Here is a 26,363-nt window from a genome sequence, read left to right on the forward strand (position 1 = left end):
ATTAATTTTGTTTCTAACACACATCTCCAATCTATTCACCATGCATCATCTTCACTGCTATCACCCTATCCCTGCAGCTTCCTCAGTTTCTTCATCTGTAAAATGGGGATAATAACAGCACTTACCATACAGGACTATTTTGAAAATTAAACAAGTGGCTATATTTGAAGCACTCTGAACAGTGTCCAGACTGTTTGTTTTGCAGCAGTTGAAGGCAGTTTAGACACTGCAACTCTTGACCCTGCTTTTTCATCTGGATTACTGAAGATCATCTCAATCGCACCCACCTTTGTCTCCCACCTGTCCCTCTCCATCCATCACGCAGAGTGAATTTTTAAAATTGTAATATAGCTATACTTCCTTCTTGTCTAAACTTTTTAATAGTTCCATGTCTCTCATTATAAGACTTAGGACCCTGAACTAGGTCTACAAGCAGCCCATCCAACCAGCCAGTTCACAGCCTCGTTCTACACTACCATCTCCCTCGCTCAACATGCCTTAACCATACTGATCTCCGATAGACTCCTCCAGCGTGTCATCCCCTTCCGCTTGGCCCACACATGGACCATTTTATTTGCGTGACAATTCCAATCCCCACTCCCACACCTGGTTGAATTTATTTAACCTTTTCAACATCAGATTTATGGTTTAGTCTGTTATCCAGAGTGGTTGCTTCTGGCCCCCACAACCAGGTGAAAAGTCCACATTTTCAGGTTCTCAAAGCAACCCACACTTTTCTCTCCTAAAAGTGATCACAATTTTAATTATTCTGATATTTTCCTAATTAGTTGCCTAATGTCTTTCTCTGCCACTAGATAATAAAAGCCTTAACATCAGGGACCATATTTATTTATTACTGTGTCATGAGCACCTGAGACATAAGGTCTTAATAAAATTTGGATAAACGATACATGAACCAAATAATAGATGCATAAATATTAAATAAATAATGGATACATTGAAGAACAAATATTAAACTTATAAGATTATTGTAATGATAAAATAAAATAACATATTCTTTCTGGCTGGAATACCAAATGCTGCAAAACTTGGTCAGTCTTACTTCAACATTTTTTTTTTTTTTCTGAGGCAGAGTTTCACTCTTGTTACCCAGGCTGGAGTGCAATGGCGTGATCTCGGCCCACTGCAGCCTCCACCTCCTGGGTTCAGGCAATTCTCCTGTCTCAGCCTCCTGAGTAGCTGGGATTACAGGCATGCACCACCATGCCCAGCTAATTTTTTTTAGTATTTTTAGTAGAGATGGGGTTTCACCATGTTGACCAGGATGGTCTCGATCTCTTGACCTCGTGATCCACCCCCCTCTGCCTCCCAAAGTGCTGGGATTACAGGCGTGAGCCACTGCGCCCGGCTAGTTCAACATTTTTAAACTAAAGGAAACAAGAATGTGCCAATCAAACGTCAGTACTAGCCCATAGAAAAAGAATATTGAATACTGGATTTTATGGTCCCTTCTGATGCTTTTTTACTAAAATTGTCTATTTAAAATATTATTAATTTGATTTGAAATATACTTTTTTAAATTGAAGAAAAGTAAGCAGATACCTGGAAGGCCACCCAAGTAAGTGACCACTTCCCCTTGCATGGCTTTGTCCAAGATGGCAAGTTGTTTTTGAAGGTCTTCGTGGGAGATGGTTTCCATTTTAAGTGGTGTTGACACCTCCAGATTGCGTCTGTTGACTCTAAATTCCAGATGAGATTGTTGATCGGAACATAGACTTAGGGCCTGTATCCGATATACGACAGTCTTTTCAACAGACAACAGGATATCCTGAAGAGCGGAGCAAAGATTCAATATAAGTAAGGAGTAGGGGGAATGCTGCTTAAGAGTTACTTTTGAGTTTTTGAAAGTCAAAAACTAAATCTGAATAAGGAAAGAAAATGTATGATAGAGCCTCTAAGTTTAAGTGAAAAATTACTAATTATCATAAGACTAACTTATAAGACTAAATTTTAAAATACACTCTAGTTTTACAACCTCTAAGTTTAGCTCAGATAGACGTGAATACTGGTTTCTGAAAATTCAGTCAAACAACAGAGTTGTGTTACCAACAGTAGTGTCTTAAGCAGTATCTTTCTGTTTATAAGCCTTCCTAATTTTCAAGTTTACATAAGAAAAAGGAAGGAGTTGAATCACTCATTGTTGAAGAAAGACTTGTAAAATCAAAAATGCTTTAGTAAGCATATGCCAGCAGGACTAAAAGGTTTCTTTGTGCCACACAATCAATCCTATAGACTTGGGACTACATAAGTGAAGAGGCACTGAGAAAGAAAGACCAGGGATTGCCAGCAGTAAGTTACAGAATATTTACCAGAAGATTCTCAACCAAGAAAATGTTTTCATTCTGCTGAACTTTTCAGACTGCTGTTACATCTAAATTATTCAACTTGTTGAGAGTTACGTCTTCATACAGCTTATGTGGCATAGAGGAAATGTAAAAAGTAAGAAAGAGAAAATAAAATCAAAACTAGGGAGACAGAAGTCATGACGAGTCCCAGATGACAAAAAATACAGTTGGAAATGCTTATTTAGGTATCCAACATATCTATTTTAAGTGAAAGACTATGCTTTGCAAATATAGGCTACTTGAGAAAATCTGTTACTGTGCTGTACATGTCCATATTCTTAAATTCAAGAAAAGAGCTGGTCAATAAAGAACATGCTCCAGGATGATCAGTGGTATCTGAATAATGTTATGAAATATTGCACATAGACCTTGAGAAGGAAATCTGGCATGCAAAGAAGGAACCATGGAGGCAAACACTAAAAGGATAAAATAAGTATCAAAGACATGGCACGTGTTAACATCTTCCACGGTATGAATGTGCTGTTGAAGATAGGAATTCCATTGTGTTTAAAAAGAAAAAACAGGCCGGGAGTCGTGCTCCCGCCTATAATCCCAGCACTTTGGGAGGCCGAGGTGGGTGGATCACGAGGTCAGAAGTTCAAGACCAACCTGGCCAGCATGGTGACACCCAGTCTCTACCAAAAATACAAAAATTAGCTGGGCGAGGTGGTGTGTCCTTGTAGTCCCAGCTACCCAGAGGCTGAGGCACAAGAATGGCTGGAATCTGGGAGGCAGAGGTTGCAGTGAGCCAAGTTCACACCACTGCACTCCAGCCTCGGTGACAGAGCAAGACTCCGTCTCAAAATAAAAAGCAAGCAAACAAAAAACCGCTGAAATCCAAATGTAGAAAGCTCCTTAAGCTCCTTATAGAAAGGAGATTTAAAACAAACAAACAAACAAACAAAAAAACCTCATCAGATATTTTTAGGTTACTTAAGGTTAACCACCAGAAGCTTCCCCATCCTCCTCCCTGAATCAACAGCATCACTTGTTACTACAACGGACATTATTTAACCATCGGTCTCTTGTTAAATTCTACTGACACCATCCGAGACAGCCTTGGCATTAACACCAGTTTCTTGCTGTAACTTGTTGGAATCCACTGTGGATGGCACATAGACAGAACTATTACCCTCTAATAGAAGTCTGAATAACACAGAGCTTCCGATAACCCTCATATTTCCTTTCATCTAAGGCTTTTTCCTGTTCTTCCTCCTAATTTCAAATAACATTTGCCAGTAAGAACCCAAGTGGGCTGGTTTTAACTTTCTCTCTTTTTTTCCTAACTTACTCATGGGAGAAAAGATTAAGCGTGCAGGAAAGAACAAAACATTATAATTAAGCACTTGAATAACTGACACTGTAATTAGACAAACTTCTATGTTGACAGTACAGACTAATTCCCACGACACTTCAAAGATTCTGAATAAGGGTGGATCTCTATGCACTCGGATGGCTCCAAGCAGCCTTCGTGAGAATCTGCCTAATCTCAGGTAAAACTGCAGTAGGTTTTTCAATTCTCCCTCCCCTTACCTCTTCATTCAGACCTTGGAAATATGCCAGCAAAACAAGTAACAGTAATAGACATTTTTTTGAGTTCATGATGTGCTGGAGATTGTGCCAACTGCTTTACATAAGTTACTTTATTTAATCTTCAAAGTAGTCCTTTGAGATAAATACTGCTATTATATCCATTTTAAAAAATGAAATGAAAAGCAAGGCTCATATAAGTTTAGAGTAAAGTTACCTGTGATTTTTCAGAGGTGGAGTCCACCAAGGACACAGCAAAGGGCACCGTGTTGTTATGAGAAACCAAGGCCAGCATGACACCGGTGCCCATGGACGGACGAATATTCAAAGACACATTTACATACCAACCCTCAGCACTGGAGACATTATCTACATAAAAGAATGAAACAGAGGGTGATCACAGCATTCCTGAAGTGCCCTGGAAGGAATTATTATTAGTAGGATCCTGGTAATATTCAAAACCATCTTGTGTAATACTAAATATTTTCGTTCCCTTTCTCAATGATCTATATAACCTAAGCAAAACAAAAGAAAAGCTTTTAGGTGGGCAAGCAATAGTTGAGTCCCATCTTCCCGTTCTTCCTAGAAGAGAATTCTGGACTGTGGTGTTTAAGGATGATTACAGATTTTCCCTGTTTGCTCTTTAACAGAGCTTCCTTCTCCCTTGCACATTCACCAATGCTCAGATCATAGAGTGGTTATATTTTGAAGCACACATTTGAAAGTTCAACACATTCACTGTAATAATTTTTGGAGATTCTGGGTACAGTTGCCATCATCACTACAAAGCATTCATAGGATCTACATACGTAGGAGAGTTGGATAGTTTGATACTAGAGAAATACACTAACATCAGCATTTGTTTTTGACATCAGAGTGGAAACCCTTGTTTTGGGATTCTCTTCTCATAATCCTTCACATTCTCTTTCTCAATTACTAGGTTAATTGTCTATCCCACTAAAGCACAAGCTCTAGCTCTAGGTATATGTCTCTATCATCGCTTTGTTTTCCACAGTAGTCACTCAATAGGTATTTGCTAAATTAATGCTTTCAGAGTAGATGGATTTCTAAAAATACTAGTTCATAATCTGAATGAAGTCTTCCTCATTTAATATGATGTAACATATAGCAAAGCCCAAATACCATTTGGAACCTTTAAAAGGGTAATTGTGAGTGAGGAAAATGATTTTCCTTTGACAAGATGTGCTTGCATTTAGCCACATATAATGCCACTAAGTTTTTCATTATAATCCTGTAATTCCCACCCAGAAGAAAAAAATATATAGACCGGGTGCAGTGGCACATGCCTGTAACCATAGCACTTTGAGATCCCCTGAGTTCAGGAGTTCAAGACCAGCCTAGCCAACACGGCAAAACATCTCTACTAAAAAATAAAAATAAAAAAATAAAAAAATAAAAAAAAAATTAGCTGAGCATGGTGGTGTGTACCTGTAGTCCCAGCTACTTGGGAGGCTTGAGGCAGGAGAATCGCTTGAACTTGGAAGGCAGAGGTTGCAGTGAGCTGAGATCATGCCACTGCACTCCAGCCTGGGAAAAAGAGCGAGACTCTGTCTCCAAAAAAAAAAAAAAAAAAAAGTGTATATGTGATCATTGTGAAATAAGTAATTTTTAATTGATATATCATAATTGTACACATATTGGTATACATATGTTATTTGATTGATACAGGCATATAATGTGTAATGCTCAAATCAAGGTAACTGGAATTTCTATCACCTAAGTATTTATCTTGAAATAAGTAAATTTAACAGAGAATATTAACAAACTAAAATTAACATGCAAATGTATAGAAGTTAAAATGTAACATTAAATATTAATTACAAATTATCCATGAAATGGTTAATTACTTATTAGGTAATTTTTTAGGTACAATATAACTCTAATTTTCATTACGTTTTTAGGATTTTTTTTCTTTGGCCAAATCATTGTGGGTTTAGTTTTATCCTAATTTAATCCTCATTTATAGCTTTAAAAAAAACAATCTTTCATATGCAGAACAGAGCTAGGAATTGTATTAATTTATGTTAGAAAAAGATAAATCATTAGTGTAAAATTTGTCCTTAAAAATGTAGTGAAAAGGGCTGAGCACAGAGGCAGGAGGATCACTTGAGACCAGTAGTTTGGAAACTGACTGGGCAACACAACCTTTGATAGAGATAATCTAATCCTAAAATATTCTTCCATATAATCAATCACATAAAGGTAGAAGGATGTATGTTTTAGGATGTTCACAGAAGTATTATTTACTTCCGTGAAGGTTAAAAATCTAGGGTCAGTATGGCAAGATTCCCTGCTCTAGTTAGGCTGCAGAAAATTGGAAAGAGCACTAACCCCACCCTTAAAACAACAACAAAAGCCAAATTACCTGCATAAACACAGCTTTTCTTGGAACTATCAAAGAGCTGAGGTTGCAGAGTAACCGGCTAACCAGAAACCTAAAGAAAGACAGGTGTTTCCAAGGAGAGCCAGAATGCGAACACTTTCTGACTCAGGGTCCACAGGAGATGCCGTGCTATTTGGTAAAAAATAATTCAGGTAAAGTTTTAAACAATTTTCTGAAGTCCATGTGGGGGCTGACGTAAGAGTTTAGAATCCCTGGAAACTGGCCGGGTGCGGTGGCTCACGCCTGTAATCCCAGCACTTTGGGAGGCCGAGGCGGGTGGATCACGAGGTCCAGAGATCGAGACCATCCTGACCAACATGGTGAAACCCCGTTTCTACTAAAAATACAAAAATTAGCTGGGCATGGTGGCGCACGCCTGTAATCCCAGCTACTCGGGAGGCTGAGGCAGGAGAATTGCCTGAACCCAGGAGGTGGAGGTTGCGGTGAGCCAAGATCGTGCCATTGCACTCCAGTCTGGAGCCTGGCGATGAAGTGAGACTCTGTCTCAAAAAAAAAAAAAAAAAAAGAAAGAAAGAAAGAAAGAAAGAAAGAAAGAAAGAAAGAAGAAAGAAAGAAACCCTAGAAATTGCAGAGACAAAGAAAAATCATGCTGATTCACAGGCTCTTCTCCACAGACCTTACTGTGCTCAGGAGAAAACAGACTGCAGGGATTGAGACCCTAGAAAGTCTCTCTCTTAATGCAGTCCTGACAGCAGCACCAGCTACAGGAAAGGCACAAAGCTTCATCTAGATTCTTCTTGGTCTCCTATACACAACAAAAGGCTCACAGCCAGGAGAAAGGCAACAAGTGTGGTCATGAGGACACATATGAAGACTCACTGCAACTACAGATTATGAAAAAACAAAGCTATAGATCATGGAGAAGGAGCAGGAAAACATCCTGAGTCCTGATCCTTAGACATCTCCCCTGCTGGTTAGAGTCAGGGAAGAGGAACGGTGAAAATTCCACACTCCGGAGACCCAGGGATACAACACCTGCCTAAGAGTGAATTTGTACCAGAACAACACAGAATGCTTCCCCAAACACCAGGTCTGCTCCGCCATGTTAACAAATGTCAAGTAACAAGCACACTCTGCAGGTGATGGGCAAGGCACTTGAGAGACACAAGTGGGAGAGATACTTTCTTGAGGCATATTATGAGGGAATACCTAAAATTGAGCTGCTATGATGAAAAACTTAGTAGCTGATCAGCTATTAAGGAAAATTCTCCAGGTCAGGTGCAGTGGCTCAAGCCTGAAATCCCAGCACTTTAGGAAGCTAAGGCAGGGAGATCACCTGAGGTTAGGCATTCGAGACCAGCCTGGCCAACATGGTGAAACCCTGTCTCTACTAAAAATATAAAACTTAGCCGGGCACCCTTGTAATTCCAGCTACTTGGGAAGCTGAGGCATGAGAATCACTTGAACCTGGGAGGCACCGGTTGCAGTGAGCTGAGATTGTGCCACTGTGCTCCAACCTGAGTGACAGAATGAGACTCTGTCTCAAAAAAGAAGGAAGGAAGGAAGGAAGGAAGGAGGGAGGGAGAAAGGGAGGGAGGGAGGGAGGGAAAAAAACTTGCTAGCAAACCATTCCCTTATTCTACGCAGAAGGTAATATTTAAAAAATTTGAAACCTGTAGTGCATTAGGGGTAATCCTGGCAACAAAAAAAACAAGCAGCTCAATCCTCACTAGACTGATTCAATCCCATCACTGAAAGCCTAGCAAAAGAAGTGTGCTCATTTCCAGACACAAATATTCTTTATCCCAGTCTCTACTGTTATGCATAAGATACCCACCTCTAAACCAAAAATTGTATGATACACAAAGATGCAGGAAAAACAACACTTGGTCAAGGGACAAAGCAAACAAAATGAGCAGACCCGGATTATAACACAGTCGGAACCGTCAGACAGGGAATTTAAAATAATTATGGTGAATATGTTGAAAGCTCAGTACATAAGCTAGACAAATGTGAGCAGTAGGGAATTTCAACAGAGAGGAAGAAATTTTAAGAAAGCATCAAATCGAAATGCTAGAAATGATGGATCTTTTTGATGCATTTACTGATAGACTCCAGACGAGTGAGAAATCAGTGAACTTTAAAGTCGGTCAATTGAATTTACCCAAAGGGAATCAGGCTATGTAGCAATAAACCTGAAATAACAACATACGCACATTGTTTTTCTATTTTTCTCAATACACTGCAAAATTTTTGTAAAAGATATATAATAGTATGAATAAGCATAAGACTACAGTGGGCACACAGTAGATAATACTGTTCACCAAAGAAATTATTACTGTTTGTTGATGAATAAATTTACTCATTAATGAGAAAATAAACGGAAAGTCACTTACTATAATCTATGATAAATTTAGCAATTCCAGAACCAGGATAGTAGGACCCCTTCTCCACAGTGACCAGGCAATGCTTATTTTGTTTTTCTTGAATAATTTCCTTTACTCCTGAAGCTCCTTGCTTCATCAAATTCCAGCCTCGTATACATCCATCTAGACGAGGGTTAATCTAACAAATTAAAATACAGGTCAAGGAGTGCATTTTAAACTTAAACGAGTGGCTAATTATGAGTATAGACTTTCATTTAGAGGAAAGAAGATCCTTTCTTTGATGATAGTTTAAAATAGTTTGTATTTTATTTAAGTTTTTCTTTTCAAAGTATTCTTCAGATGGACAGTCTTTTTCAGTACAAGCAAGCTTATACCATCACAAGCCCTCAATGGGATCTTAACGATTTTTACCACTTCAGGCTCTACCTGCTTCTCCTACGTCATCCAGTGTTAACTTTTCTGCTCTCAAGTTCTGTATTTGCTTCTAGCTGTGGCCCTGGGCTCTAAGCTACCTTGTTTTTCTTTTCTTTTTTTTTTTTTTTTTTTTTTTTTTTGACATGGAGTCTCGCTCTTGTTGCCCAGGCTGAAGTGCAGTGGTGCGATCTCAGCTCACTGCAACCTCTGCCAACCAGGTTCAAGCGATTCTCCTGCCTCAGCCTCTTGACTAGCTGAGATTATAGGCCCACCACCACATCCAGCTAATTTTTGTACTTTCAGTAGAGATGGGGTTTTGCCATGTTGGCCATGCTGGTCTTGAACTCCCGACCTCGGGTGATCTGCCCGCCTTGGCCTCCCAAAATGCTAGTATTATAGGCATGAACCACCACCCCCAGCCTTGTTTTTCTTTAGTGGCATTTACAATATGGGTTGGTCTTGCCAATCAGACTCTAAGTCTCTTCAGCCACAAAAGTGTTTGCATTCTTTAGCCTCCATCGAGCATCCCACCAGGCTCAAGACATGTAAAAGCCATGTAATAAACGACTGATACTTTTTGAATAATTTATTTTACTTTTAATGTGTCTTATTTTCTAAGTTTCAAACAACAGGTCTATTCATGTCGACATGGGTTAATTAATTCATATTTAATATATAATAGAAATCTTTTAAAAGTTACAGTAACTACAAATTGCCAGGAGTGAAAGGTGGATATAAGACAGTAAATATTTAAATTAAATCAGCAAGTGTATCTGGCAGGTCTGTGATGTCAAATGAAATTTTTGAAACTCTTTGAAGACAGTGGTTAGTCTCTTTAGTAAAACCTATTCTATATTTATTAAACAAATATCATATTTAGAAAAATAGCTACTACATCTGATTTCAGTTTATGACAGGCTATAGTTGTACCCTCAGTAAAGAGGTACTTTTTTAATAATAACTTCCACCTTATGTGCTATGCTTTAGCTCTCGAATATAAGTCCTAAAAATAAACTTGAGAAAGTCCTTTGGCTTCTTCAAAATAGCATAATTTTGGACTTAAACATGTGAATTTATATGTTTAAAGACAGGGTGGATTATCGTGTTGTTAATACTGAACCGCAGTGTTAAGATTCTCAGGGGTTAACTTGAGATTTTTAGAAGGCCATTTCATGATTTATGCTGGATATTTAAATGAACACAAAACTACCACATCGTTTTCTTGTTTCATTAATATAATTTCAAGGGTCACTAATGTTATTTTTCCATGATCATTTCAAGTTGTCACACTTAGTATGCTTAGCAAAACAACTTCTATTGACTCTCAGAAAAACACATCTTCAAATATTTTACAGACAAAAGGAATTCATCCATGATGAATGACAGAAGCTTGGATCATTACCGGTTTAATGAATTGACTTTCCACCTTCCGAGGGAATCCTGCAAAGTATACTTTGGTTTCCAGAAATCCATGTTCAGGCTTAAAAAGGGGTCCAAGTTTATTTATATTCATCACAGCTTCTTTAGCTATTTTAAGGCTCACACTATGTTCTAATTCTTCCACAGACACCTACAATTAAAAAAGAAAAATTACCAAATAACCAAGCATTACTACATGTCATTTGAAACATTGAAATCTAAAAATTCTGTTATTATTCCAATAAAATATTTTTGTAATCATTTTAATGTAATTATTAATTTGTTACAACTTATTTGGAATGTCAAATTATAATAAATGTGATAAAAAAGCATTTAGGGTGAAAGCACTTGATCAAAAATTAAAAGCATACCATACTTTAAAGTTAAAAAAAAAAAACTATTCTGTTAAACATCTAATTATATATCTTTCAATCCCAGGCTGCTAGAAAATTAACAGTTAAGTGAGCCATTCTATCTTAGGGAAATTTTAAGTGGTCTTATTTTGCAATTGTCTGACAATACACATATGGAGTCAATCATGTAAATAAGTTCTTAATATAAAGGAAGAAAAATCAGTATGTCCAGTATTCTGTTAATTGCCCACAAATTATTTTTCCTTTAAAATTAAAAAATGATTGAGGTAGTAAGAAAAAAACTGCGTAAATTAAGTTGGAGTTTTCCAATTTTGAGAGTAGTCTGGGTTTCTTAGAAAAGGTTTCAAATAAGGGTAAACAACAATCAAAATTCCTCCCACAAAAGCAATCTGAAGAACGCTTCATGTAAAACTACAGCACTCCAAGTGCAAACTCTTCACTTACTAACCAATAATAGGAGTCAGACAATAAGCATATTAAAACACTGTTACAGGAGGGGAAAACTATCCTCCAACATAAAATAAATTTAGTAACACAGATTTAAAATTCGTCAACACTCCTTTTTTAATATAGCCAATTAGCAGCATTTGAACAACGATTTGCTCCTTCACACTTTCTTAACTTAGCCGCCAAGACCTGACCCTGCTTGCTTCTCCTTCTGCACTCTAACTACTACTTCTCAGCCTCCTTTGCCGGATCCTCCCCTCCCACGGCTGAGGGTGCAGACCTTTCTCCTGTAGCCATGCAAGTATTTTCAGTGGTTCACTGTGACTCCACTCCAGGGCATTTGGAAAGTTTGGAGGTGCAGAGCACTTTTATTTGTCACAGTGAGCAGGGGCCAGGCTGGCATTGCAAGATGACAGACAATCTGCATTATGTACATAAGCTCGTCATGCACAATTAATAAGAAAATGTCAAGTATTCTTAAAATCTTCTGAACATCCCTGCTAGGGATTCATGTCGGGACTATTCATGCTTACCACTGTCTGAGTTTGTAGATACGTATGCACAAAATGTTTGCTGCACTACTTTAGCATTCATTAAGTTTTTCAAGAGTGTAATAATCTTGAAAACTAAACAGATTGATATTTGTTTTGTTCATATCTTCACCAGGAACTTCTCACCACTTTGGAAAATCAATATTACCAATGGCAACACTATTTATGCACTTAATGGTATTTGAGTTGCTGATGTAACACCCCAGTATTAATCTTCATGTATAGCTGTTTTAGTCTGTGTATAGAAGCAAGCTGTGATAAGTATTGTGGTTATAGTTGAGTACTTATATACTGAAATAGGTATTATTTTCTTATAAATTCCTTTCCTTTTATTTATTGATATGAATGTAATAATGAGAGCATTGTGTTGGTTTCAACTGGGTATACACGAAGGTAATTTACATTATTGACACATTTCATTACAGAACAGTAAAGGAGCATTATATATTTTCAGGTATTGGATGAGACAGTGTTTGAAACCACTGGTCAACACAACCAGTTTCATGGCCTTAAAACCCTTTTTTATGCTTATTCAAAAATTTGAATTAAAGGCTTAACTTTAAAAACGTATACAGAATCTGACCACTTCTCACCAGTCAGAGCCGCCGTGTTCTCTCTACTGGGTTATTGCAATAGTCTCCTAGCTCCATATCCTGTTCTCCTATCATTCTCCTCTATCTGCTTTCCACAAAGCCATCAGTTTCTGATCCTGATTATATTTTTAAATGCAAATTAGATCATGTCCCTTCTCAAAATCACCCAGGGCCTTTCCATTTAGCATATAAAATCCACACCTCTTCATGGCGCCCAAGGCCCTAGATGATCTCATTCCAGACCACGTTTCTAACTTTCTTTTCTTTTCTTTTCTTTTCTTTTTTGAGACAGAGTCTTGCACTGTCCCCCGGGATGGAGTGCAGTGGTGCAATCGCTCACTGCAACCTCCACCTCCCAGATTCAAGAAATTCTCCTGCCTCAACCTCCTGAGTAGCTGGGACTACAGGCGCCCACCACCACACCCAGCTAATTTTTTTTTTTTTAATTTTTTTCAGTAGAGATGGGGTTTTACCATGTTGGCCAGGCTGGTCTCGAACTCCTGACCTCGTGATTAGGTTGCCTTGCCCTTCCAAAGTACTGGGATTACAGGCGTGAGCCACTGTGCCCGACCTCTAACCTCATTTTCTATCAACTCCCCCCACCCCCGCTGCTACACTACACTTTGTGTTATTCCTCGAATACCAAACACATCCTCTTCCAAGAAATTCTGTTTTTGCTGTTCACATGGTTCAGAATCGTTTTGTATTCCCTCGTGTATTTCTCATGACACGTGCTCTCAAGTCTCAGTTCGGATCCAATCTCATCAGTGATGGCTTTCCTGATTCTATATGCATACTATCATCACTCTCTATGTCCTTGCCTGGCTTTTCTTTTTTCTTATAACATGAATAACCCTCTGGCATGTTTATTTTTTTATGCATTTGTTGTTCGCATCTCACCACTAGAATGCGAGCTCTGTAAGCACCGACTTTGTTTTATTCTCTGTTGTATCTTTACCACCAAGAATAAGGATTAGCACACAAGTGTTCAATAAGTATTTTGCTAAATAAATTATGATACATTTACAATTTAAATTCCTATTAATATTAGACCCATAATCAAAGATAAGAAGTAATAATTTGTAAAGTCACCACATCTTTGCCCAAGTGTGCTTTGTTCATACCTCTACTGTAACATAGTTCATGTTACACTATATTATTTCCCAAAGAAGCATCAGCTACTTATCTGTGAGGTACTAAGCGCTAGAGCAAGGAAAATCTCTTGCTACAGTTCTAATGCCTTGAACTCAGGAACTTAGCAGCAAAAGCACTCACTGAAAGCTTATTGAATAAATGAGTGCATGTCTGAATAAATGAAGGACTAAAATAATTTAGTGGTGACCTCACATGGCTTCTCAACACAAACTTCTTGGCTGGGTGCAGTGGCTCACACCTGTAATCCCTGCACTTTGGGAGGCTGAGAAGAGCAGATCACCTGAGGTCAGAAGTTCAGGACCAGCCTGGCCAACATGGTGAAACCCATTCTCTACTCAAAATACAAAAACTAGCCAGTCATGGCATCAGCACCTATAGTCTCATCTACTTGAGAGGCTGAGACAGGAGAATCGCTTGAACCCAGGAGGTGGAGGTTGCAGTGAGCTGAGAATGTGCCACTGTACTCCAGCCTGGGTGACAGAGGAAGACTCTGTCTCAAATAATAATGATAATAATGATAAATAGATAAATAACATAAATAGATCGAGATCAACACAAACTTCTTGCCAGCTCCTCTAGGCATAAAAGATGTCTCTTTTGTGCACTGCATTCTAAGGTGAAGCCAATCTTCTCTCAGCTATCCTCTGCTGACGACAGCAATGACTCTATGCTTCAGAAAAGACTTCTCCCCACTGCCAACTAGCAGTAATCTCTTCAGGAAAATCCCATTTTAATCTGGTTGATTAAAGTGCTGTTCTTGATCACTAGAATAAAGTCTATATGTAGGATTAAATTAAAATGCTAATCTATTTTTTCTTTCTTCTATTTTTTTGAGTCTTGCTCTGTTGCCCAGGCTAGAGTGCAGTGGTGCAACCTCAGCTCACTGCAACCTGCGACTCCAGGGTTCAAGTGATTCTCCAAGTAGCTGAGATTACAGGAGTGCACCACCACTCCTGGCTAATTTTTGTATTTTTAGTAGAGATGGGGTTTCGCCATGTTGGCCAGGCTGCTCTTGAACTGCTGGCCTCAGGTGATCCACCTACCTCAGCCTCCCAAAGTGCTGGGATTACTGGCTTGAGCCACTGCGCCTGGCCTAAAATGCTAATTTCTAAGCACACTGGTATCTGCTACTGTATATTGTTTGCACAAAAATTGATTACTAAGTTTGGCATGAGGGCTCATGCCTGCAATCCCAGCACTTTGGGAAGCCAAGGTGGGAGGAGGATTTCTTGAGTTCAAGATCAGCTTGGGCAACATAGCAAGACACTGTGTCTATTTTTTTTTAAAGGATTACTTATCTATATGCTTATATTTGAATTACCTTTTTGAATTTGTTACTATGTTTATTTCTTCTTAATTTAAAAAATATTAATGGCAATTGAGAAGAGTTTTCTTTGACCAGTGGTGAATTACATAAATTGTTATGGTGGACAGGTGTGGTGGCTCAGGCTTGTAATCCCAGCACTTTGGGAGGCCAAAGTGGGTAGATAGCTTGAGGCCAGGAGTTCGAGACCAGCCTGGCCAACATGGTAAAACCATGTCTCTACTAAAATCATAAAAATTAGCCAGGTGTGCTGTACACCTGTAATTCCAGCTACCAGCTACTCAGAAGGCTAAAGCACAAGAATCACTTGAACCCAGGAGGCTGAGGTTGAGGTTGTAGTGAGCCAAGATCATGCCATCGCACTCCAGCCTAAGCGACAGAGTGAGACTCTGTCAAAAAAAAAAAAAAAAAGGCCGGGCGCGGTGGCCTGTAATCCCAGCACTTTGGGAGGCTGAGGCGGGTGGATCACGAGGTCAAGATCGAGACCATCCTGGTCAACAAGGTGAAACCCCGTCTCTACTAAAAATACAAAAACTTAGCTGGGCATGGTGGCACGTGCCTGTGATCCCAGCTGCTCAGGAGGCTGAGGCAGGAGAATTGCCTGAACCCGGGAGGCGGAGGTTGCAGTGAGCTGAGATTGCACCATTGCACTCCAGCCTGGGTAACAAGAAGAGCGAAACTCCGCCTCAAAAAAAAGAAAAAAAAAAACAAAAACAACAAAAAAACTGTTAGGTCGCCTAATAATTCCTAACACCACAGTTCACCAAACAGCCACTAAAAAAGGTAAAAAGTTAAATAAGGTAAAAAAGGTAATATTGTTTAAAAGGTAAAAAGTTAAAGACAAGGTAGTTCAAGCAAATAACTAAAAACAACTATTTTAGTTAAGATAAATTCTAATGTATTGTGAGAATCTCATTTTAGTTAAGATAAATTCTAATGTATTAAGTGAGAGTGTTTCAGGGAATTCCAGTGTACAACATATACTTCATATAGCATCAGATAACTCCAAACCCATTTTGGTTTGGTATCACTATAAAAATTAATTATGATTTTATACAAACTGCATCATAGCAGAAAGATATTGATGAAATCTGCAAACATACCGTATGCCACACGCCATTATTAATAATGCCACCTCCAGTTGTGATTTTGGATGTCTGTTCGTTCTTAAGCTGAACTTCAAACTTTCCATCACGAACTGCAATCAGGATCCAGGCTGAGTGATCGATAGATTCTGCATACAGTACCACGCCTTCTGAATCATATGTCCGGAAATCAAATTCTGCTGTAAATCTAAACAATGGACAGAGATCCTTAACAGTGAGAAATACAGAAAACTCAATGTATTGTTCTTTTTTTCTAGTACTGGCAAACAGTAATATGGACAAAGAGTCAAATATTTTTTCGTTTTCTGGAATTAATAAAAGAGAAGAGCAGGATTAGACTGCTCATGTATTATCTCTGGCTCCATGTGTGTTTAAATTAAGTTATTATATATTTTCTTGCTTATTCTTGGAATCTTTTCCCCAGGGAACAGATGCTTTGGTAATTTGTCATCTTTCTTTGGCATACGTTTTGAAAGTACCTTTCAAATGCTGGAATTAATACACATGTATAGATATCAGGCATACTGTGTCTCTCCTGGCCCTGTTTATACACTATATAATCTAACATTAACACATGGTGGGTTTTTGGTTGTATTTTTGTTTTTGCTGTATCAGTAAGTGATCAGTAAAATATGTTTCAACTTCATGATTGGTTTATTCATCAAAACGCAAATTTTCCCTATAATTTTACATGTCAGGAATCACTCATGGAGATCCACAAGATAATATATGGAAGACTCCAGACATCATGAAGCCTTCATGTGTGGTAAGAAAGGTAAAATTTAAAAACTTAAAATATATCTATTAGCTTTTCTAAAACTCTAATTGCATTAAGTCACTGTAGTAGCATACACAGACGGAAAATTTAAAAGATATCATCTGCCCATGTGATTGAGGGTATCTGAGTGTTGGCAACACCTGTTGCTATTAATACTCTAGACAAATATGTATCTATTACAGGGGAGAAAAATCTTAGGGATGCTGAAATTAAAATAATATGTGCTGATTCAGTATCCTTAAAACATTTCAATGAGAATCAGTGTTGACATTTCCAAGGGACTAGCAAATTCCAAAGATTGATGAATGACAAACAGGGAAAATGAAAAATAGGTGTGTAACTCTAAGTCACCCAAGTTAAAATAAAGGCAGTTTAAGTTAAAGAGTCTGGACTTCAGATCATTGCTAAACTAGGCAGGAGAGAATCCCATACTCTAATCGCAAGGTATAACAGTAACAGTAAGAGAGGGAGCATTTGCGATGGCACACAAATCTCCCTCAAATGGAACAAAGCAAAGGTGACAAAATAAACTTTTTCAACTTTGGAATTCCAACGAAGTATTAAAAAGAGGTAAAATGTGGAGTAAAGTATGTTGATGGAGAACAATGTAGTAGGAATTTACCGAATTCAGATTATGTAAAAAAGAACAATTTGGCTAGGAATAAGGACTTCTATCCTCTTTCATAACTCTCTGAGCATTTTGTTGATGTGAATCAATATTATCTGGCCAAAACTCAAATCTGTGTATGCTCCAGATCTTCCAGCAATTGATCCTATTACGGAGATAATTCCCTTTTCTTTGTAAAATCAGGCTAAAATCATATTTCAAGGAATCATGTTCTGCATATTTTGTTTCTAGAATACATCATCAGCAGACTGATTCATTACAATGGAGAGCAATTCATTCTTTTTCCCAAGCCTGGTAAACTGGAAAAAAAGAGTGAATTTGTTAACATTTGTGTAGCTATCTGATCATGAGAAACAGATGTAAAGAAATTTTCAAAAAATAAAAATAAAAGCACTAGCTATGCTTATTACACAGGTGGCAGTTATAAAATTCATCAAGCTGTACATTTAATCTAATGTGTGCATTTCTCTACATACATTACGTATCAATGAAAAGTTTAAAATAAATAAACGATAAATTCTGGAAAAAGTAATTTGGCCAACTCCAATCCAATGTTAGAGATCAAACGACTGTGAATTTTCAGTGAGAAATGAACACACTCATCCCTAGGTATCCATGGGATATTGGCTCCAGGATCCCTGCATGGTATCAATATCCACAGATGCTCCAGTCCTTTATGTAAAACAGCATAGCATTTGTATATATCATTTATGCACATCCTCTCATGTACTTTAAGTCATCTCCAGATTGCGTATAATATCCAATACCATGTAAATGTTATGTAAATAGTTGTCATACTGTATTGTGTTTCATTTGTATTCGTTTGTATTGTATTGTCAATATTTACTGTGATTTTCTTCTGAGTATTATTTCCCTGAGGTTGGTTAAATCGACAGATGAGAAACTCAAGGATATGGGAGATCAATTGTATTCCTAAAACTGTTATTCACTAAAACTAATATTTTTCTCTCTCATTCTCATTATTCTCATAGCAGGTTAGGGTTGTCTCCAATCTACATCATTAGAAGATATTACTTGCTCTGTGACATTAAAGGAAAAAAGCAAAAACTGGGAGAAAAAAAAAAGTGTGGAAGGAGCACAGTTGCTTAAGTGTTTATGTAAGTTATTAATCTTAGAACAACTTTCAGTGTTCTTTGATTCTATGAATTTGGTTGAATTATTTAATGAATAATTATTCATATATCCAACAAAATTGAATTCTAAACATACATGCTTATTTAATTAAAATATTTTAAAAATTTGAACTGTATAATCTGTCTCAAATATTTTTCCTTTCCACTATTCCAAAAAAATTCCAATTTCTTTCTTCTACTTCCAGCAAGGTATACTTCTGAGAAAATCTGATTAACTATAGCAGAATTATGGCAGATCCCCTGAGGTGATCACCTGAGGTCAGCAAGTCGAGACCAGCTTGGGCAACATAGTGAAACTCTACTATTGTAAACTCCATCTCTACTAAAAATACAAAAATTAGCTGTGTGTGGTGGCACATGCCTGTAGTCCCACCTACTCAGGAGGCTGAGGCAGGAGAATCGCTCGACCTGGGAGGCAGAGGTTGCAGTGAGCTGAGATTGCACCACTGCACTCCTGCCTGAACAACAGAGCAAGATTCCATCTCAAAATAAATTAATTAATTAAAATAAAATAAAATAAAACAAAAATTGGATCATAAACATCGCTATAAAAATAAAGTAGAATTATGACTCAAAACATAAGCAATTACTTCATTTCTGAACTCAATCTAACTACAAAAATAATGGATAAAGTATTTAGACAGCCAACTAAAATTATGTAATTGTATGTCTTTAAAATGCCACTTAAGCAAGTTTAAAATTTTTCCTTAACAAGTTTGAATATAATGATATTCTAAAAGCAATAATGAGTATTTTTTATTACTTAGTTTTCATAACATGTATAAAGAATAACGGAAATTTCACAAGCACATTAAATCTACTTGCCCAGCTTCTTAGTAAATACGCATTTTTTACAAAAGGAACAATACGGAATAAGGTAAAAGGCTGATTGGGGAAGGTCAGTCTAGAATGACTCAAAAAGGTTTTAGCCTGAAAATTACATGTGTGAAGGAGTAAATTAACTTTAGGCTTTCCCAAATCATCTGATTGATAATATGACTACACTATCTGATTGGTAATACCATTTCATACATTTCAAACCTTTTCAGCCACTTTTCTTTTGCCCTTATCTGCTTAACCTCTAGAAATTATCACTGGTATTGGTTCCTCACCTGGATATTTCTGGCAAACGAAATTTTAAATATAAAACGACCCCAGCAAACTGCTCTGCCAAGTAAAGTAATTCAGACTTTGTGTCAAGGTTCAAGGGAAGGCACACTGGAACAGCCTAGAATAAAAGAAACCAAATAAACAACAAGAAAACCGAAATGCGCACGTCGTTGCTTGACGTTTGTGTGAAGCCATGCATTTTTGGCCAGTTCCTAATGTATCCTCTGTGATATGCTAAAATAATTAAGAAGACTTTTGGTGATAATGAAGACATATCTTCCATTTCCTTGTATAGTCTATCTGTCAGTATACCCTCCAAGAATATGTGTGTTTTAAAATCTCATTCAATGTGCCTGGCTTTAGATCTTTGTCTTTTACTTTGTCTTTACTTCCTTTGCAAATGTTAGTCCTAAGCACAAACTCTTTATTCAAGAACCAATATATATTTATTTAATTAACTGTCAGGCATAATATCTTCCATGAATTATGTCTGAAAACTATTTTTATTTGAAGTCAGAAATAGGTGTAAGAATTAATGTACCAATAAACAGCACCTCATTCATTCACTCATTCATTCATTAAGCAAAAGTTTCCTGAGCAAGAATGTGCTATTTGGAAAACATAAAGGAAATAAATATAAGTTAAGATCTCATCGTCTCCAAGGAATTTACTAGAAGATACTTTAAAGTCATCACATATGTAATCAAGTATTTTTTTTTCCAAGAGTGAAAACAACCATCAAAATGAAAAGCTTTTAAGGTATAAATCATTGAGCACATATGAGGATATTTTGAGGAGAATTACATACATAGCACTGTATTAAACATAGGCCCAGAAATAACATTTTATTTCCTCTTAGAACTTTAATATTTCGATTCCAAGGCAGACGGTGGTATGTAACTACACCAAATACAGAAATAATAAAGGACTAAATTATAAAATAAATGTTCATGCAGTCTGGCATTTCATTTAAGTAGTACCATACCAAAATTACTATACTTGCCAACTAGTTTATTACCAAGTAGGCTGCATAATATTGAATGTGACATTTTCCTGGACATATACAGCTTTGTCTTGGCAACAGATATAGAGGTACATGTGTACACACAGTTAAATCATTATTTAGGCATTTTTTATGGTCAGCCTCATAAGCATATATGATTTTACCTTCACTTGTTAAAAAAAGATGCAGGAGAAAAACGAGCTCAGATGGTGACATTTATTTCAATGAAGTAAAAATGAGGACCTGCCCACAATATTCAATTCCTAGGTCAATTCTGCATTAAATCTGAGTAACTAAAAGCAAGTTGGAGAGACACAGATTAAGAAATTAATCTCTCTGAATTCTGATGAACTTAAACCCCACTACATCCTAAAAACGGTAGGGTACATTAAAACTGCTCTTGTACTGACATGCCTAAGGTGTGATCAAACTTGTCGGAGTGGAATACAGAAAAGGAGACACTGGAAATGTTTTCACTGAAGTTTCTATGGGAGATCATTTTTCACAATGAGGGGTATTAACCGCAGCTTTTCTTGATTTCCTAAGTAAGCATACACTTTGTACTTTACAAATGTACCGGCTAAGATAAGTGCTCTCTAAACCAGGCGTCCCCAAACTGTGACCCGCGGGCCGCATGCGGCCCCCTGAGGCCATTGATCCGGCCCCCCGCCGCACTTCAGGAAGGGGCACCTCTTTCACTGGTGGTCAGTGAGAGGAGCACAGCATGTGGCGGCCCTCCAACGGTCTGGGGGACAGTGAACTGGCCCCCTGTCTAAACTGTGACTCTAGCCTCTTTTTTTTTTTTAAACCCAGCCACTAATTATCCCCAATGTTTATGACTTACATGATCATAGTTAGTAAATAATCATGACTCGTAACGTGCTTAAAGCTACAGCAATTATTGTAGAACATCTGTACTTTCCTGACTTAACTCAGCCATGTCAAAATAAGTACCTAGGATCTTTCATTTTAGAAAAGAAGTGAAATGTTTACCTCACAACTCTTCTGATCTTGGGCAAGTTTGAATCCTTTTTTCCCGTCACAGTAGCAAGAGTAACCTCCAGGGTAATTGACACAAAGCTGAGCACACATGTTCTCAGAGCATTCATCTATATCTGAGGAAGAAAAAACACACACGTGTGTGTGTGTGTGTGTGTGTATACATAAAATTTTACCTTCGCTTCTTAAAAAATGCAGAAAAAAACAGTTAATATGGTGACATTTATTTCAATGAAGTAACAATGAGGACCTACCCTCCACTATTCCATTCCTGGGTCAATTACGCGTTAAACCTGAGTAACTAGAAGCACGTTTCTAAATGTTCAGTCTGATAGGTGCAGGAGTATTCTGCTTGTAGTATGACATAATCAATGATAACAGATCCTTAGGGGAAGAAATCCTATGACATCAAACTACATATGAATATAATACTTAATATGAAACATAAGTTAGTTACAAGTATAATTTTTACTTATTTAAATATTTGAAACAAAAATTAATTTATAACTTTCAGTGATTAAGTATTCTATCAAATTGCTCATTTTGAATTTGAAGAAAAAAAGATTAAGAATCTCATCTTAACTGTCATTTCTAGTTATTAGAATTCTATTGAGATTACCTCACCATTCATTGCTTCGAAAAAAAGAAAAAAGAAATGGGAACGGGAAGAGAAAGGGAGAGGAAGACGAGGAAGTAAAAGAAAGGGAAGGTCGGAAAGGGAAGAGAAGAAAAGACTCCTTTAATTGGAGACTGATACAATCAGGAATTAAATTACAATATCAAGAACAATTGAACTTCTCATAATGTAATAATTAATGGTGGCAATTAATTTAGGGAAATATCTTTATTTCGTATCTTTTTGTTTTTTAAAGAAAAAACTTCATTGTGTTGTAATCTCCCATATTATGAAATCTTCTATATGGTCCCTGTCCCTAATCAATATTTTGAGAAAATCATTCCTGGAAATGTATAATGTTATCTTGAGGCAAACGTCTATTTCAGAGATATATAAGATCATTGACATTTTCATTGGATGTGCTCTATGACTTTTAAAACTCCACAAATTCCTAAATGTTATTATTGAATATGTTCTCATGATTTAAAATATATTAAAGATCTATTTAATGATTTAAAATAGATTCTCAAAATTAATAATCCTTCAATAGCATTAAAATTGCATAATATATTATTAAAGTTACAGCTAGATAATACAGTCATATATAAATCTTTTAAAAAATATGTCATTCATTAATTAAAACAACAATACAGGTAATGAAGTTGGCTAATGATAATTCTACAGATGTCTAGAGTTTTCCATGGTAATTTCTATCTGCAATGGTGGGAAAGAGAAATGTGGGTGTGGCTGGCAGGGGGATAATTTTGGTGTGAACAAAGAGGTAGGCCATCAAAATCTCAAAAGCAGCATATGTAGCTAAAAAAATCTACTGTAAAATTAGTATTCATTTAGGCAACTTCATGGAGAGAGAAAACAAGATTAGAGGTTACCTCTATCAAGGTAACAAAAAAAGAAAACTCAGTGCTTAAATGTTTACTGCTTAAGAGTTTCTGTTGGGGCTGATGAAAAAGTTTTGGAAGTAGAAGTGATAGCTGCACAATAGAGTGAATGTAATTAATGCCACTGAATTTTATATCTAAAAATAGTTAAAAGGATACATTAAAACTGCCCCTTAAGTCTACTTTTTAAAAGGTACATTATACATGTGTGATATATATATATATATATATATATATATATATATATATATAGTATGTGTGTATATATATCACACACACGTTGTATTGTGGCTGTGTGTGTGTATATATACACATATACATATATACACACACACATAATATATATATTACATACACACACACACACACACACACACACACATAGCCACAATAAAAAAAAATTACTATTAATTAGTTCCAGGCATGGCATTAAACCTGTTTTAAAAACTTTTAAAAATCTGGGGCCAGGCACGTGGCTCATGCCTGTAATCCCAGCACTTTGAGAGGCCAAGGCAGGCAGATCATGAGGTAAAGAGATCGAGACCATCCTGGCCAACATGGCAAAACCCTATCTCTACTAAAAATACAAAAATCAGCTGGGCATGGTGGCACACGCCTGTAGTCCCAGCTACTCAGGAGGCTGAGGCAGGAGAATCGCTTGAACCTGGGAGGAGGAAGTTGCACTGACCCGAGACTGCATCACTGCACTCTAGCCTGGCAACAGATAGACTCTTGTCTAAAAAAAAAAAAAATTAAATCCAAAGGAAGGTGTGAGAGAATCTGTGTATCATAATAAACAAGCCTACGAACAACTCTAATATGCTGAAGCTTCCTGAGACACAAAGGGCCCAACATTGCAGTCACATGTGCCTCCAAGAGGTCATAACAGTGCCTCCAAGAGATTGCCCCAAACCCACAGGCTCTGACACTGCTGATCAACATTTCTCAGATTTCTAGGGTTTTGTTATCATTTCTTTATCATGAGATTTCAGAACAGTGTTATTTCTTATTTTCGAATAAATGACTTATTTATATATACACAGAAAGTCACTGAAAAGCTTGGAAGAAAAAGTAAGGTTTTTACACGCTCATTGTTTCATTCAGATGAATTTTAAGCTTGTGTCTTTCTTTTCTGCGTATTGTTTTTCCTTTCAAAGTGAAATTCTCTTTATCTTTGAATATGATGTAAATGCTGTGAAAATAGGTTTATCTTGTTTTTACCACACATGGATGTCTCCAATTCATAGGCAGCTCAAAGGTCCAACTGGAGTGCATTACACTAAACTAAAAGACCATGTGCCCTACATACTTGCACTCTGGAAGGAAGCCAATGATCACTCAATTGAACAAGCTATATTAGGAATTAGAAAATGTGATTGTTGATGTCAAACAAAACCCATGCTTTTAAATATCAATTCAGGGTTCAAACCCACCCTCTCCACCATCAGTAATGATACCACCATCATTCTACCTTCACAAGACTTTGATTTGAGGTTGTATCTGTAGCCTTCGGGGCATTCACATTCATAATCTCCTGGGACATTCTTGCACACAGCTATGCCACAGATGCTTGGCTTCAAAGAGCATTCATCCACATCTATAAATAAAGTCACTATATTAAAAAATATTTTTCCCATACCAGCAGAGCCTAGAAAAGAACACTTGATTTGTGTTTCCTGGATCTAGCTTAATATATGTAATGAGATAACAGATTGGCCTTCGGACAAAAAAGCATTAAATCTATCATCATATGTTAGTTTACCAAATATGATTTCTTTCTGCAAATGCATAGGGAATTTGACTGATGTTTGTCATGTTCCTATCTAGTTATATTAAGAAGGAGAAAGCTACAGAAATGTTCTTATCTGCCAGGCTGGAACATGAAAATAAGCAGAGGTCTTGAAAACAGATTCACTCCATAGTAACACAACAAATTTTGGTACAGGGGATAGCTCATCTATTCTACCTTGTTTCTTCGGAAGTGAACAAACATCAAATTTGTGCAATACTATTGTTGCCTAAAGTAGACAACAGTGAGTCAAATTTAAAATAAGATTAAGGTCTCTAAGTACTTATAAATCTATAGTTAATCCAATATGAATTGAGTGCTAAATTAATATCCCACAAATTTCAGACGCATATATCGTATTGCAAAATGAAGTAGGAGACAACATATTGATAGCAACTAGTCACTAGATGAGCACCTACGAAGAAAACAAAACATGACAGAAATAGTGCAATGGAGATGTAATTATTAGTGAACTTGTCTCTGTGATCTCTGGAGAAAGACAAATTCAGAGCAGAAAATATGGTAAAAGTTGATGGCTTTTTTTCCAGATGAATGATCAAAATTTAGGATATTATTTAAAATAACTTGCACAAAGATAATTCCTTGTAGGAATTGTTTTATATTTTGACTGTACCATTGTCAATATCCTGAGTGTAAAACTGTACTATCGTTTTGTAAAATGTTACCATTGAGGGAAACTGGGCAATGGGTATATTAGCATCACTCTGTATTACTTCTTACAACTTCATGTGAATCTTCAACTAATTCAAAATAAAATATTCAATTTTTATAAAAGAGCTACAAACTCTATGTTTTTGAAAAAAGTAAGCCTAAGCAACTGTCCCTACAAAGATTTTTTTCTTAAATTAGCCAGGAGTGGCTGGGCATGGTGGGAGTGCTATAATCCTTGTACTTTGGGAGGTCAAAGTATTCGAGATCAGCCAGTGCAACATGGTGAAACTTCACTTCTTTATATTAGAAAAAAAAAAAAAAAAGAGAGAAGAGAAAAAAATGAGTCAGGAGTGGTGGCATGTGTTCTAGTTACTAAGGAGGATAAGGTGGAGGGGGATGTAGTGAACTATGATTGTACCACTCCACTCCATCCTGAGTGACAGAGGGAGACCCTGTCTCTAAATAAATAAGAAAATAAATCAGTAAAAATATGTCACTAAGTGTATTTGGTTTGAGTCATATTGCAGGGAATTATTTAGATCACACAAGTTTAGGTTACAGTGCACTGATTTTATGACTCTACACTGACATCTAATGACTGATTGAAAAGTTTTATTCTTTCAGCGGGGTGCAGTGGCTCATTTCTGTAATCCCAGCAATTTGGAAGGCCAAGATGGGCATATC

At 37.0% G+C, this 26,363-nt stretch overlaps 1 protein-coding gene across 2 annotated transcripts in view; it reads right to left on the reverse strand.

Moving 5' to 3' along the window:
• PROS1 (protein S) overlaps positions 1-26,363 on the reverse strand; it is an 84,001-nt gene that overhangs the window by 3,437 nt on the left and 54,201 nt on the right. For both annotated transcript variants that reach the window (XM_039480566.2, XM_010338910.3), the window contains exons 7-14: positions 24,690-24,815; positions 21,698-21,819; positions 19,704-19,819; positions 16,029-16,218; positions 10,465-10,632; positions 8,658-8,826; positions 4,114-4,265; positions 1,564-1,789 (exon numbers count right to left, since the gene is read on the reverse strand). In XM_039480566.2, the coding sequence (XP_039336500.2) occupies positions 1,564-1,789; positions 4,114-4,265; positions 8,658-8,826; positions 10,465-10,632; positions 16,029-16,218; positions 19,704-19,819; positions 21,698-21,819; positions 24,690-24,815 (1,269 nt within the window). The remainder of the gene's footprint in view (positions 1-1,563; positions 1,790-4,113; positions 4,266-8,657; positions 8,827-10,464; positions 10,633-16,028; positions 16,219-19,703; positions 19,820-21,697; positions 21,820-24,689; positions 24,816-26,363) is intronic.

Source organism: Saimiri boliviensis, chromosome 18, assembly GCF_048565385.1.
Source record: "Saimiri boliviensis isolate mSaiBol1 chromosome 18, mSaiBol1.pri, whole genome shotgun sequence".
In the NCBI taxonomy this organism is placed as follows: Eukaryota; Metazoa; Chordata; class Mammalia; order Primates; family Cebidae; genus Saimiri; species Saimiri boliviensis.